The sequence below is a fragment of the Trichoplusia ni genome, chromosome 18 (assembly GCF_003590095.1).
Source record: "Trichoplusia ni isolate ovarian cell line Hi5 chromosome 18, tn1, whole genome shotgun sequence".
Lineage (NCBI taxonomy): Eukaryota > Metazoa > Arthropoda > Insecta > Lepidoptera > Noctuidae > Trichoplusia > Trichoplusia ni.
Window position 1 is genome coordinate 7252483 of NC_039495.1, and position 14919 is coordinate 7267401.

Consider the following 14919-nt stretch of genomic DNA (forward strand, 5'->3'; position numbering starts at 1 on the left):
TAAATTTAGAAAGCCCACCCTTTTTACTGTTAATCATGTTCCAAATAGTATAACAGAAATTTTATGTGATAAAAAGCACTACAGTTGTTAGTATTTTTTTAATTTAAATATTACTATTTACATGTTAGTCGAGTTGTGTGATGCGTTGTGTAAATAAAACTAATAAGAATTTCTTTGTATTTGAAATAAATTATGAAGTATTGAGATAATTAATGGTATAACGTTATGCATTAAACTAACGCTTTTAGGAAAGGAATTCTATGAATCGATATGAACATAGTTGACATATTTGCTGTGTCATTGACTTTCCTGAGGCAGAACTGCAACATTTCAAAACAAATCGAGCATTCCGCGCGCGCGCGAAATTTCATTCCTATCAATAAACCGTCGAGTTTATTATTGATCGTCGTGGGACTAGGTCATCAAGATGAGTCTCAAAAACGGCGCAAAAATGTCTCAACGCGAAAAATTCGACTTAATCAACTCAGAAGTGCGTTCTTTTTACGAATATTGTAAGGAAGCTGGGATGAGTGATGAAGAAATGGATTTGATATGTCGCCCCTTGACAAACGCTGTGAGAAAATCCACCATCAAAAGATGGACAAGGGTGGTTCTCGTTTTGATAATGGGGATGGCGATCGGTTACACTGTTAGCCAGACGGATACGTTTAAATGGCATGCTTCGGCTGTGGCAAGGATTGTCCTGATAAAATTACTGCCTGTTTGGGACTGGACACCATTGTACCATAACAAGTGTATGATCGCGAGGCCAGAGCCGCCGAACGTGGATGGGGGAGTGTCGACAACGGATTGCATAGCTTGCGAGGCAGTCAGTAAGTGTTTACATCAAATATTTGTTGCAATTATATTCATTGATTTTAAAGTAATGCTTGCTTTGTATTTGGTGTGTATTCACGTTGTTACACCGTACACGTATTCATATACTGACATGCAAAAAAAGGTTTTGATAGAGGCTCTGTATAACGTATTATATAATACGATACATTTTTTTTCTTTTCGTTACAAGCGTATGTGCGTACCTTAATAATATTCGAGCCTTCGCTTGCATTAAAATTAAAAATAATTTTCTTTCTTTTCCTCAGATGGCTAGGACGTCTGCAAAAAGATTGTTCAAAAAGTGGATTTGCAAAAGTTGCAGCTATCTACAGAAGTTTCCAATCTAAATAATCATTTGACTTTAACTGTTTAAATTAAATAAGATTTGAAGTTATTAGGATGCAGTAGTGATATTTACTTAATAATGATGATCGAAACAAATATTTATAAAATAAGGAAATTTCCGTCAATGCGACTTTGTTACTTATAGCGGTAATTTGTGTCGCCAATAAAATAAAAAAAGCAATGTTTATAGATATGTTTACATTAGTATACGCACAATATAATTGTTCTGTAGGTATCACATTTATCTAAACGTGACCTTAGAAATAAATACTTAGAACTCAGATGGAACATCTCTTTCATTGCTTTACGTTTTCTAGCACCTTTAAGTTTTACGTATTCCCCATATAATTTAATCACGATTAGCCTCAAGTTTCTTCGAGTTTCGACCCTGAATATGTCAAATACAACAGCCTGCTCTGTTTCTACAATATTAATCAAATCTTAAAGAAAATGTATCTAACATTTAGCAAACCGCATAAAATAAATGACAACAGAACAAGAAATCCTCTGTAGCCAAGTATTAAATTCTTAAAACACCTTTACAGAAAGCATCGCTCGTTTATCCGATACATCGTACAACGAAGTCTTCAACCATCACTTGCTGCGCGGGGCTCCGGCTATCGTGGTGGACGCCCACTACGACTGGTCGTCCCGCGCCGAGCTCAACCTCACCGGCCTGATCAGCGACGATGACCGGCTGCGCGACTCCGTGCCCTGCAGGATCCTCACCAACATCAGAATAGGACGGCAGCCCATGGACTTGGAAGAAATAGTCTCACGAATAACGAACACAGACATACCGAGCTGGTTCGTTCATTTCCAGAACTGTGACATCCGCGCCGTCAAGTCCTTTAGGATCCTAGCGCCAAGACCTTACTTCCTGTCACCCCATATCCCGCCCTCGCATTTCAACTGGTTGTTATTGTCCAAAAACTATGATACGCATAGATACAAGTATTTGGAGCTGGATGTGGGACTGGTTATCATGTCTCAGTTGAAAGGGAAGACCTTTGTCCAGCTTCGGCCCCGCGCGCCCTGTGAGGACGACTGCTACACGCTCAGTTTTGAACTAGCCGAAGGAGAGACCCTCGTGTTAGCTAACTCCTTGTGGGAGTTCGAATATTTGCCTGGCAAAGGTGAAAACGTTGCCATGATCACGGAAACCGATTGGAACGAATCTTAATATAGGTCCTTAGATAACTCGGCGTGAATTGTCCTATATTAGTAGATAACTTAATGTGAAATATATACCATTTTATCGATAAATAGGTTTATTTTATAAAATAAACATTGAGCAAAGTTAATGCATGGCGCATTTAACAAAGACAACCAGGTTTACGATTTATCCGTTCAAAAAAAGCTATCGATGAATTGGTTCACATATAAGCATACTAAACTTATACTTAAAATATAAGGTGTTCAGCATTCAAAAATGAATATCAGAAATGTAGAATGATTGAAGAGATTATAAAATATTATAGATAGGTATATAAGCCCTAACTTGAATGCATGTAACTATGTCTAGCTACTTTTTGTGGCCAGTCGCTCAACTTTTAGTTAAGGCGAGAATTAAAGTATAGGACACGAATTGCTATTATAATATTTAAAATTATAAGTGCACTGCGTTGACACAGTAAAAGGAAAAGAGATCTGATGAGCAGTTTTCGCCATCAGATATTTCGTGAATCGCGATAAAGAAAAACTGAATATTAGATGCATTGATAGGCTTGTGTTAATAATTGTAACTGCTGAGGGCTAAGGAACGTGTCCACATATCAAAAATCAAGTAATTTCGAGTTCACTTCAGTAGTATTTAAGGTACATTTTCTTTCGACGGAGTGGTCGCACATAAAACCCTATCATTGTACTCTTTGATTGAGAAAAACGTTTCACGTTATTACAAGTTTCTTGTTGGTAGTAACCTTATTTATTCCCAAAGTTTTTCGAAACATTTTACGATGTATTTGTCCAACGGAAGCAGAAATATTTCAACAACCAGTATCCAAATATGTGCGATAACTCCGTCGTTAGTATAAAAACGTATAATTAGATTAAATTTAATTGGAACGACACACACAATGTATTTTCTGCACAATGATATCGTATTAGTAAGTAATGTAATGTTTTGGTCGAATTTCGACTATGATTAAGTACCTCAAGTATTAATAATGATATATAATTGAAGCAATTTGTTTGTTTTATTTATCTTAGTACCTTACTGACCCTTTCTTCTTAAGGCGAGAATTTTACCCATCAGTTGTCCTAGCCAGTATCTCCTACATCGATAAGCAAATTGTTACAAGCGTAACAGCTAAAAGCCTTTTGCCCTTACGAGTTTTTTGTTTTATTACTACTTTTATAATTTTAGAGTGATTTGAAAACATTAATAAGAGACGTGTTTTTCACGACACTGACATGCAACATGTAATATTTACGAATTATCTTTTCCGTACAAATACTACATTAACGCGTAATATTTGCTGGGATATCTGCTTGAAATAACAAAGTCCTTTTAGATATAATACTTTAATCTCATCAAATAAACTTAGAAAACGTAAATATTTTACTAATTTGTTGAGTTCAGTCTGTCTTCTCCTTGTGTATGGGCTTGCCTCTAAACCACAGCAGCAAGTTCTTCAGGGATAGCACTACGGGGAACATTATTGGCAGGAATAGTGGAATGTAGATTGCGTATCTGGAAATAAGATGAAAAAAATACAATAAAACGAGAAGTAATCTTTCTAGCTTGAGAAGAAGCTTAAGGGGATTTATCTTTATATTATTTATGTCGTTTGTTTTATTTTAAAATATTTGTTTTTATTTTAGTCACAAATCGCAGTTTTAATTGGCAAAAGAGGTAAATTTATTTTTTTCTTTTCCAAGAAGTAAGAAAATGAGAAACTAGCTTGATAGGCCAAATAGTCAATAAGCTGACGAAAAAACCCAATCATCGTGCCCTAAAACCCACGGAACAACGATCAATGCAGATTCTATGTCATTGTATCTTTACTACTCTCCATCACGTCACAACTACTTACTTCTGGTCATCAGGGAAGTATAGCAGTGCCAACAGACTGGGCTCCATGAATGCGGTCTCGGCGGCCAGAAAGGCGCTCTGTGACATCTTGTAGGCCTCCACTAGATCTCCCTTCTGCATCAACTCGCTCGCTCGCTGGATGCTGTCCACAGCTGAGTTGATAGACGCTCCTACGTCATCGTTTATTACTATGTTGGATATTTCTCCTGTAAAGAATAATTTGTGATAATGTAGAGGAGAAGTATTTAAGACGTATTTAAATCAAAATTATAAATCGTTGTATACACGGTGATTTTTTTATCATCTTACAAAAGAAGCCCAGTTCATGTATCCGATGTAAAATACCCCTAGGCGCGATTTTTTTTTATCATCAACTAAGATAATAAGTACGAAGAAAAATTAAACAAGAGAAATCTGAAAATACTTTTAAAAATAATAAAAACGCCGCCGCCCACGCCCCTCACCATTGTTACAAGGCTCGGACCGCACTCGCAACAGAGCTGTGTTTCGAAAAAACTACGAATTGCATCATAATATTTAATAAAAATTGCATTTTAAATTTATTGAAATCTCATAAATACCAATTTTTTATCATGAATGTGTTCTAGTCATTGGATACATGAACTGGGCAGCTTTTGTAAGACGACTAAAAAATCAAGGTGTATAAATCAAAATTAATTACGTGCCCTATCCTTCACAAAACAAAGGTTGTATTTAATCAGTCAGACAGACAATAAAACCTATTAATAACAGGTTTTTCAATAACAAAAACCTGCTGAGGGATTCGAGAAGTTTCTATACCAGTGGCCGACCGAATAACGTATGAAACATCCTTAACTTTAATTCGCCATTACTTTCGATATTCCCAAAAAACACAAATATTTTACATAATATATTTAAATATATCTTACAGATATGAATAAACCTTTATCCCAGCCCGAATGTAAGGTAAAAGTAAAGCTAAGTCTAAATAAAGCTTTAAAGGCGGAGTAATCTTCAAGGACACCCACTCCTTTGGGGGGAGGAAATGGGCAGTGTCAGACTCTTACTGACTAAACCTGACCCGCCGTGCTACGTCATCCGCGTTTTTGTGTGTGTATGGCAATGCGTTGCAATCCTTCATACAAGTCTACATAAACCTTAGAAACAAACTATTATACCAAGTAATTGCGCCAAGGACTGCAGCGTCCTCTCGGCTGATGTGAGCTGCTCGAGGGTCCGGATCCGCAGCAGGTTGTCGATCTCCCACTGGCGAGGAGTCACCGAGCGGAGCGGCTCCAAATGGGCGCCGGTTATGTGCTCCTGATAGAATATAACGCATCTAAATAAAAAGAAATCGAAGCTTTGATCTGTTTTCTGACACAGCAAAGTCACGTGATTTGTCATTGAATACATTATATCGATCGGTTAGGTTATGCTGGAAAAATTAGCGAATTTTTTTTTTTTAGTATCGTCTTCCACAGTAAGGAATTTACGGAATTTAAGGACGCGGCGCGTAAATACGCGTGAGTAAACCGTTACATCATTATTTTAATAATAATAAACATTTAATAATTCAAGTCACATGGACATGAATGATAAGATTCGGATCAAGTATTCACGGATCATACAAATACTTGTACTAAGTACTTGTATTTGGGTGGATGGAAGGATGTATAAGAAACCCCTGTGACGAAGATGTTGCTCTATTAAAACAAAATATTATGTTAACACTAAAACTAGTTTCCAAATTACTACAATACGAACAGCATCAGTGATCCCCAGCAGTTTCCTGAGCTGTGATATGAAGGTGCCCATGATGAGCCTAACGTTCGGCCGCCAGATGGCGCGCTCGTGTCTGCAGTCGCCTGCGCTCGGGCTGCCCAGCACCACGCCCCCCCACTTCGGAGACATGAAGGCTTGGACGGGGGATGACACCTTTTTATCTGAAGAAGAGATGGTTTAAAATATGATTATCTTTAATATTATGTAAAGTGAATGTTATGTAAAGATTGTGGAAAAGGAGTGTGATTTTTTCGGGTTATTTCAATAAATTCGTATAGATGCAGTAGGGGCTGCTGTTGTTGCGTCCCTGCCTGGGATCGCGGTAGTTTGCAATGCGTCCCTGAGGTCTCAGTTACAAGGGAAGGGTGAAGCATGCCGGTGGTTTAAGCCGGTAGGAGTCCGGCACACCTCTCCGCCTTCCCCAGGGCGGAGAATGTCCATGAGGATTTCTCCGGGAAAAAAGGGGTTGCAGTGAAGCTATACGGACTTCTAACTTACAGGCTTCTTACTTTAAACTTGATAAAAAACCAGTCAACTGCATCGAAGACAGTCGCACATTTTGTGTACAAATAGGCCAAATAACATTAAATATTATAAAAGGGGTACCCCTCAAATTCATGTCCATACCACTCGCTGCTTAACCTTAATTTCCATTTTTATTTAATGATGTAGCGGCAATAGAACTACTTCATCTGAAAAACTTTAAATCATCTAGCTTTCACGGTTATTGATACACAGCCCTGGATGGACAGACAACAAACTTTTAGCCTTCGTAAAAGCCGTTTTCTCTGTATGTACTGCAGCAGGATCCCAAACACTCATCACTAAAGGAAGGACTACAAATACTCACCATTGAGATCGTAGATGATGAGCGGCGCAGCCTGGCACCTGACGGCGTACAGCGCCAGGTTGAGCGTGGGCAGCTCGGACACGTGCGTGGCGGCGCGCTCCTCCAGCCGCGTCAGCAGCAGGTGCAGCCGCTCCGTGCGGACCGAGAAGTGGCGGCCCCACTCTGAGGTGTCTTTTACCTGGAATATGAAGAGATTGAAGATAGGGGCGTAACCACTTTTAACCCAGGAGAGGGGGGAGGGGGGAGGGGGCAGCGAATTTTTTTTAAGTTGGTCCTACTGTCAATGTTTTACGTACATTGGAGATGTACGTACAACGTTTTAGAACACTCACCTCTTTGGCTTGAAAATCAAAGTCTAGAAGATGCAGCCATTGTGATTTTAAAGTGAAATTGTGAAGAACGCTCAATTCATCCACAAAAGAACCGATGTAATCTGAAAAAACGAAATTATTACATTACCATTAATATTAATAATACTACATGGATGAATGCTATATTCCGCAACTTTCACACAGCGCCATCTAGTTCCGAACTAAGTGAAGCTTATATTCTGAATACAAACAACTGATAAAGTTACTCATGTATTTCTAAAGACATACATAATATAGATAAATTACACCCAAAGAGAAAAAATGATCGTGCTCATCACACATCAATTTTACCTAGGTAGGAATCAAAACCATTCTGATCTCTCTCTAATTATTGAGTTAATTTTATCACACACAGTGATATCCACCACATATAATACAGAAGTAGGCTAGTATTCCTCCATCACTTTCAAAAAGGGCTCAAAATAGCCTAAATGTAAAAATATAATAATTAAAAGACCACCTTCAACTGCCTCTCCGGCATCCAGCTCCACATCCAACGCTTCAGGGTTCGGATGGACTACAGACAGGACGATATGGTAACCAGCTCCCGGCGGGAACCTGGTCTGGCGGGCCACGTCAGCTGTCTCGGACTTGGCACCTTCCAGCACTGCGGTCTGGTAAACCACGCGCTTCAGAGTTTCTACCACTGTTGTAGCCGCTGGTATGGATAAGAAGATAATTTTAGATTAGTTTAATCTGAACATAAAGTAAGTGTTAAAAGAAGCTTCGGTTTTGTAAGTTTCCTTACAAATAGGCTAGCAGATAACTAGAACAGATAACAGAATTTGCAACGAAAAACTTTATTTATCCTTTATTTTCATTATTTGTTGCTATATCGGCAACTGAAATTCATCTGTAATAGGGTTCCTAACATTTGGGCACGGAACCCTTTTAAACGGAGACTCACTTAGAACGTAAAGGACAACTTGTCCACAGGATAGAAATGTCCTCGTTAGCCAACTGGTTACCATAGGCGTCAAAACTAAACGAGCAAACCTATAAGTCTACAGTTTCAACAGTCACCTTTAGCATCCCGGAAGAACAGCACCCTGTCTCCGGCCAGCCAGGTGTCCTGGAACAGCGGCTTCCGCTGCACCACGTAGAAGCTGTTGTGCTGCGTCAGGTCGAAGGTCACCCCCACCTCCTCCACCGCCTCCGCCTCGTCAGCCACGAACTCCAAGGTCGACTGGAGTTGCTTCGAAATTATAGACTTGGATATCTTCAGTTTAATTACATCTGGAAAGGAGAAACGTATGTTATTACATTATACTAGTTATTCCTAGCGTCTTCACCCGCGTGGATGACAGTTATAGCTACTAAGCCTACTAGCCCTAAAGTATACGCAAACTCCAAATTATATCAAAATAGTTCTATTCGTTTCAACGTTATTAGATGACAGACCTACTTGCAAACATTCGTCTTTATTCATATTCTTTATTATCATAAACTTGAAATCAAAGCAGTAAAACTAATTTCCGTATTTTGAAGACAGCGGGATTGTCAGAAAGGGTTACCGAGGCGCCGGTACACAAAGGGCAAAGGAAGTAACATGTGTGGTTTTGAATCAGTAAAAGGTCTACCCTACCTACCGCTGAAGCTCAAAAATGGGGGGGGGGGGCATTTGAAGATATCCATCCGAAGTATTTTTGGAGAATCTTTTCACAGTGGAATTCGCATTCAAATAATGAGTCGACACTTATGTTTGTAAGATGATAATTAAGGTATTAACGTTACAATGAGCATACATTGTCCTAACTTGCATTGTTAATTAACCAGACATTTTTGTTTTTGTTTCGTCGAATCCATTACAATGCAGTTTTTACGTTCTAAATTGTTTTGAGTAACCGTAACCATTGTTCCTGTTCGATGACACCAGATTACCATACTGTGGGCCAACTATCATCTTAGTACCGTTAAGCAATTTGTAATAAGACAATCGCCTTAATTGAAGTTGATTATTAAATTCGGAAGGTGCAAGAAAAATTGTCATATCATAATATCCCACAGATTTGCAAGGTGCAGGTATGATTCCTAAGCAGGCACAGTACAAATGTGACATTTCCAAAGTTATTTGCAGTTTTTGATATTGAACAAAATTGAGAGGAAACCCGGATTTAAAACAGTGGGGTCTGTTATCCTCAACCCGCATTGAACTAGCGTGGCGATCACTGCCCAAATCTAACTTATATGGAAACAAGGCTGAGCCCAGAAGTTGGTTAATAACTTAAAAAGCGAGCAGAGACGACTTGTGGTTTGTGGCCAACACCAGCTTCAACCGTATGCTACGGTCCTCATAAAATGTATCTACAGGAAATGTGATGCAGCTGCGTTTTGTGCTTGTCTCCGGAGGCTTATACATACCAGAATCTTTAAAGGCATGTTCAATGAGGCCAATGATCTCGGTCGCGGTGGCGTCGTCATTAGCGAGCACCGACAGCTCGGTGGTGATCGCATGCGGCAGCGTGTCGAACGAGCTGATCTTGTCGAACGGTAATGATACCCTGGGAATAATAGAGTAATGGTTAATTATAAAACTAATCAGTGAAGTACGAGTACCTAAGACTAACGAAACTGAGGGTTACATATAATTAGGGTTACGAAGAAAAGAATTGCAAAATATCACTACATCCATATCCACGTTGGTTAAGCTCTATTTATATTAAAAAAAAACGAATGAAATCCCCTGTGAAAATTTCAATTGTGGCACCACAGCTCATGATTTATAGTCGGGTGACAAATAATTGAAAGAAGGACGAAAAATATTTTTTTTCTTCAAATATTTCCGCGTAATCTAAGACATATTTATAACGCAATATAGGAAACTAAGGTAAATACAAATACTATAAACTAGTAAGATCTTTGAACTTTATGGCATAATTATTGCCAAGAATCTGTTGATCTAGAGTTCTAGACCGTATTGAACTACAGTAATAAACCTTACGACTGCGATACATTAAAGTAAATGATATAATATATTTACATAATAAAGTTATTATCATAGGAGTCGGTGTCTTTAATAATAAAATCACGTGAATTTAAGCGATATTGTATAATAATGCGTTGTTTTCTCGACTCATTGAAAAAATAATTTTAGGTTTTTGTACCTATGGAACGGAAGGAAGGGAACCCTATTACTGAGTCACCGCTGTCTGTCTGTCATCAATCATCATGAACCGTGATTCCTAGAAAGTTGAAATTTCACTGAAGTTTTGCGGGTTTAATTAGATCTCCGCAAAGGACAAGTATTTGTGTGTTCCACCAATGCTTGTTTTGAGTCACGGTATGTATTTTAATACGAATTTTAAGTATGTGAAACCCTCCGAGACACAACGATATAGCCAGCGCGGGAGTCAACAAAAACATAAAAAACCTGGTGTTGACTTAATTCAATTTATTTCATCCCATTGTAACATTTACAAGTAGCCCAGCACTATTATGAGAGAAAAGCACCTGTTTAACCATTTTTTTTTCTAGTTTACTTTTGACACACATTCATAACTTGGGATGTTATGAATATGTGTTAAAAGTACCTTACCTATAATAAAATTCTATATACCAAATTACATGTTGGCTGAGATAAATTCATATTCCTGGAAAGTTTCGTTGTAGTTACACCACTACAGTGATAAAGCGTCATGTTATTGTTTACGTATAAAGATTACGTACTAGTCAGGTCGTGCATAGTTTACATAATACGGTGCATTGTCATTAGTACTATAGATAGAATTCTCCATAGTCTAAAATTGGCTACGTAAACATAATCGCAGTCCTATCGTGTGAGAGATATACCAAATTTTCCAAGTATCTCTATGGCTTTCTACTTATTTTTTTATAAACGACTCCCGCGCTACAGAAGGGTTTAATTTATGTCACATATACAACACACCTAGATTCAAAAGCATTCGTGGATCACACAAAGGCTTGTCGCTTTGATGTGGTAATCTATTCCACTCGGCTATCCAATACATATATTACGACTTTTCGGTTTTAGGTTCAAATCCCGGCAGGCACCAATATCAAGGCAAGCAAGTCCTCTCGATTTCATGTGTGTATTGAAAAGCAATCCCTTGCTAAAAGTTATAGAATAAATAAGGATAGAAAATCAGGACGCCTTAGAATTTTTTCAAAATGGCTTAACACGCTGCCGATGCCGGCGCCGCGCCGTTAACCACTTTAGAAGCCTATGGCCGGTTTAGACTATGCCACCAAGTTGCATCAACCCTACGAAAAGAAAAAATAGTGGGGAAATATCATATAATAGAAAAAAAAACTATAACCATTTTGGAGTAGTGCAAGTTAGTTTCTTATCTAATCTATTAACATTTGGAGCATTGGGATACTCAAGTCAGTTAAACAAAATAGTTTCATAGTTTCAAGTGCCATATAATTGGTTTTGTTCCCAAGCAGTAGTTCCAGCAGTGTTAGTCAGTAACATTTAACCGTTGACACTTCATCACCTTCTTCAAAACTTACAAAACGAAACGTTTTATAGAGTAGGTCTCAAAAGAGACATATCCAATTATCAAGTGTTAAAAAAATAAAAGTATAGGTTATCTGAGGTTACAGAGCAATTATTTCGGCTTGATAAAAATGCAATAAAATATAGGTGTATCAATCAATGAGAGTTATCAAAACAGACCCTGTTATTAATTAAATGTTTTAATTATTAACACGTGTTTTGACGTGCGGGAAAGTTATGATATTGATAACATTTTTGGGGTAATTACCGACATAATGAGTTATATTTTTTTGGAAATATGATGGACTTCTTAGATTTTTTTAGCCAAATACACAATTGAGACTAAGCTCGACTGACAATCGTTGACGGAAAAGCATAGCCAAAAAGGTGGATAAATTTAAATGGGCTTTATTAATCATTCAGTGGGCCCAAAATAGTGGTCCAATAAGGCAATAATGTGATACTACAATAAGTTAATAATGCTGCAGCTGCGGAAGCAAAATTTTGAAATCCTCTAAATCTTCATCCTGGTCACGTTTCTAACTAGTCGAAAAGGAATGCCATTTCTATACATTTAGTCTTCTTTACGTTCTCCATTCTATTGCGATTTCCTTCTCATTACACTTATGTTTATTGGCAATGTTATCCTTATTGTTAGCGGACTCTTCGATAGATCGTAAATGGATAATACCTGTATACTTCCGTGGTCTTCCACCAGAGAGGCAGCCCGATGATGATGAGAACCCCCACGAAGGACGCGCTCGCCCACATCCGGTTGGATTCTGTCGACAAATAATTATTTATATAAGACACTGTTTTATTTTACGACTCCCGCACTAAGGTATTAAATCCTTGTGTGTCGGGGTGTTTCACAAACATACATTTCACATGCAAAAACACACCGAGACTCGGAACAAGCATTCGTGGATCACACAATCGCTTGTCCTACGGGGGATCAAACCCGCGACACGTCGCGCACGGTGGGTTTGGCGTGATGACCTCAACCACTCGGCTATCCGTGCCATCAAGTTTTATTAACACTATCGGTCTTGCTTTTTGACGGCTTGGTGCTAGGAGACGAACACACTAATAGATGACATAATATTTTCAGATATGTATAATGTTTCGTACAGAAAATATTAATGGACTTAAGGTATCAAATTGTATTGATTACATAACAAGAGCTTGGTCAATGCACGCTACAGAATAGACAATGCATTTCATCGAACAATGCTTTACGAGATGTACACGTTGTTAGTTCTTATAGATTTATATAGCTAATACAGTTTTGTGTAGCTTAGTCACATTCCGACCAGTTTAAGGGAATTCCATTAGGAAAGAAATTCGTTTATCTGTGAGTTAATTACTAGAACAACAGCTAATTAAATGGTGCTAGTAAAATGTAAGTGTTATTTGTTAATGGTCCGTTTTTCTTTCTTATCTTAGGTTTATTATAAGAATTTCCTTGTCAGATGATTTTTAGGTAAAATTTCTAATGACATCGATTTTGCTATGTGTATAATCACCCTTGCGGCGCCATCTAATATTGTGCATCTTGCCTTAAGTTACCAAAGTAAACTTAAAAGGCTACGAGGAAACTTTATACGGAAATTCACTTACGTTCTAAGTTAATTGAATATCACTGATAAGACAAATTACCATCACGATAATAGATAAATCAACAACATTTTGTTCACCGACCAATACTGGAAAAGTACCAAGAAGCTTTGTTTTAGTATCCTATTAGATAACGCCATTTTGGACATCTCGATACAACTTTGCTAACTAGTAGCAAAGTGGTATGAGACAAAATCGATTTAGCACCTGCATGTTACACTAAAAAAATCAATAAACGGATAACGGATTAGGCAAAATACATTATTGTTATTCCATTAACAACTATGTATATAGCCATCATTTTATATATAGCTTCTATTTTCTTTTATCCTAACTAGCACTCTTTGCCAAGAGATCTTCCCAAATGTCGAGAAATCCTTAGATAACCGTGAAATGCGAGTAGGCAAATGTAGTCGATACCATCACATGCACGTGCACCTATTAGGTATATTGATATGTATGCATATGCACATATCCAATATCAAAAAGGAAATCAAGACCGAACTACGCATATATGACGTATGAGCTATGAACACCGTGTAAATTGCCCTCAATTAGCACTCATTCCCGTTATTAACACCAGACCTTTTTTATTGATATCGTCACTACACTACGCAGCTTCTTGACCAGACTGGAACAACCCTGAACTAGTAGACTTTGGTCGAATTGATAGATCAATTTACAATGGACCTATTAAAGAGCCCGCCGCGCCTTCGGATCGAATTGAAATAAATATCTTTTAACATTGACTGAAAATATTTTTGTCTATTTGGAACGCTTCCATGTTTTAAAATGGAGATTGATTATGTAATGAATTAAAAAAACAGACCTTCATATCTTTAAGTGATATTTTCGCAATTGTGAAAGAGGGACGGTGCTCTACGCGGCGGAGTATTCGTCTCGCTTCTCCAATAAGTTTTATTTCAAGAGTTGTTGGAATGCCATCTGGAACCACGTTGATTGGCTAAATGGGCCGCGGCCGAGGCTGGTGCCCGATGCAAAACAATAATGCACTGACATTACAAATCAATGTTTGAAAGTGTTCGACCTTCAGATACAGTTTACATTCATTCTAGATTGAAAAATTATTTCTGGTCTTGAAGATATTTTTAGTTTCCATTTAGTCTACATGCATACTTTCGTGCAGATGAAATAACCATTTCTTTGAGTGCATTCAGCTCTTTGACATTACGGAATTCCCTCGTCCTGGTAAACACAACAAGCTTACCCAAGATATAAAGAACAGCTTTGATAAACTAGATAAAGCTTCCCCCAGAAAACGGCTATTTAACTTAGGAACTGAATGGTCCAAACTACAAGTTTTTCTAAAGAATTTCCAGGTGTCGAGTCATGACCAAAATACTATCACTCATCGAGGATAAGGAAAACTCTTCTTTTTTTTATTTTAAGGAAAGTACATACCAATCAGTCATGAACGTAAAATTATATGCACTAAAACATTTCAACCTGGGTTTTCCTGTTGAACTAACATTTTTTTTTAATTCGTTGACTGCATACGTGCTTTAAACCACACTTCAACTGAGTCATATAATGATTTAAACATAAGCAACTGCATAAGATAGAGGTTGGCAATAATAATACGCAGTTACGAGCAATCAGACCACATAGTCATTATGTA

General features: G+C 37.8%; 2 protein-coding genes across 3 annotated transcripts in view; one reads left to right on the forward strand and one right to left on the reverse strand.

Annotated features, from left to right (window-relative positions):
- Positions 1 to 167: 167 nt before the first annotated feature.
- Positions 168 to 3370, forward strand: LOC113503089. Its single transcript, XM_026884900.1, has 2 exons — positions 168 to 833; positions 1728 to 3370. Exons 1-2 carry the CDS (start codon positions 428 to 430, stop codon positions 2363 to 2365), a joined length of 1044 nt encoding a protein of 347 aa, XP_026740701.1. The 5' UTR covers positions 168 to 427; the 3' UTR covers positions 2366 to 3370.
- Positions 3371 to 3692: 322 nt separating this feature from the next.
- LOC113503188 (GPI transamidase component PIG-S) overlaps positions 3693 to 14919 on the reverse strand; it is a 50592-nt gene continuing 39365 nt past the window's right edge. For both annotated transcript variants that reach the window (XM_026885024.1, XM_026885025.1), the window contains exons 2-11: positions 12355 to 12445; positions 9566 to 9705; positions 8228 to 8440; positions 7665 to 7862; positions 7166 to 7266; positions 6834 to 7011; positions 5966 to 6144; positions 5380 to 5521; positions 4221 to 4425; positions 3693 to 3877 (exon numbers count right to left, since the gene is read on the reverse strand). In XM_026885024.1, coding sequence (XP_026740825.1) covers positions 3763 to 3877; positions 4221 to 4425; positions 5380 to 5521; positions 5966 to 6144; positions 6834 to 7011; positions 7166 to 7266; positions 7665 to 7862; positions 8228 to 8440; positions 9566 to 9705; positions 12355 to 12445 — 1562 coding nt within the window. In that variant the 3' untranslated portion in view covers positions 3693 to 3762. The remainder of the gene's footprint in view (positions 3878 to 4220; positions 4426 to 5379; positions 5522 to 5965; positions 6145 to 6833; positions 7012 to 7165; positions 7267 to 7664; positions 7863 to 8227; positions 8441 to 9565; positions 9706 to 12354; positions 12446 to 14919) is intronic.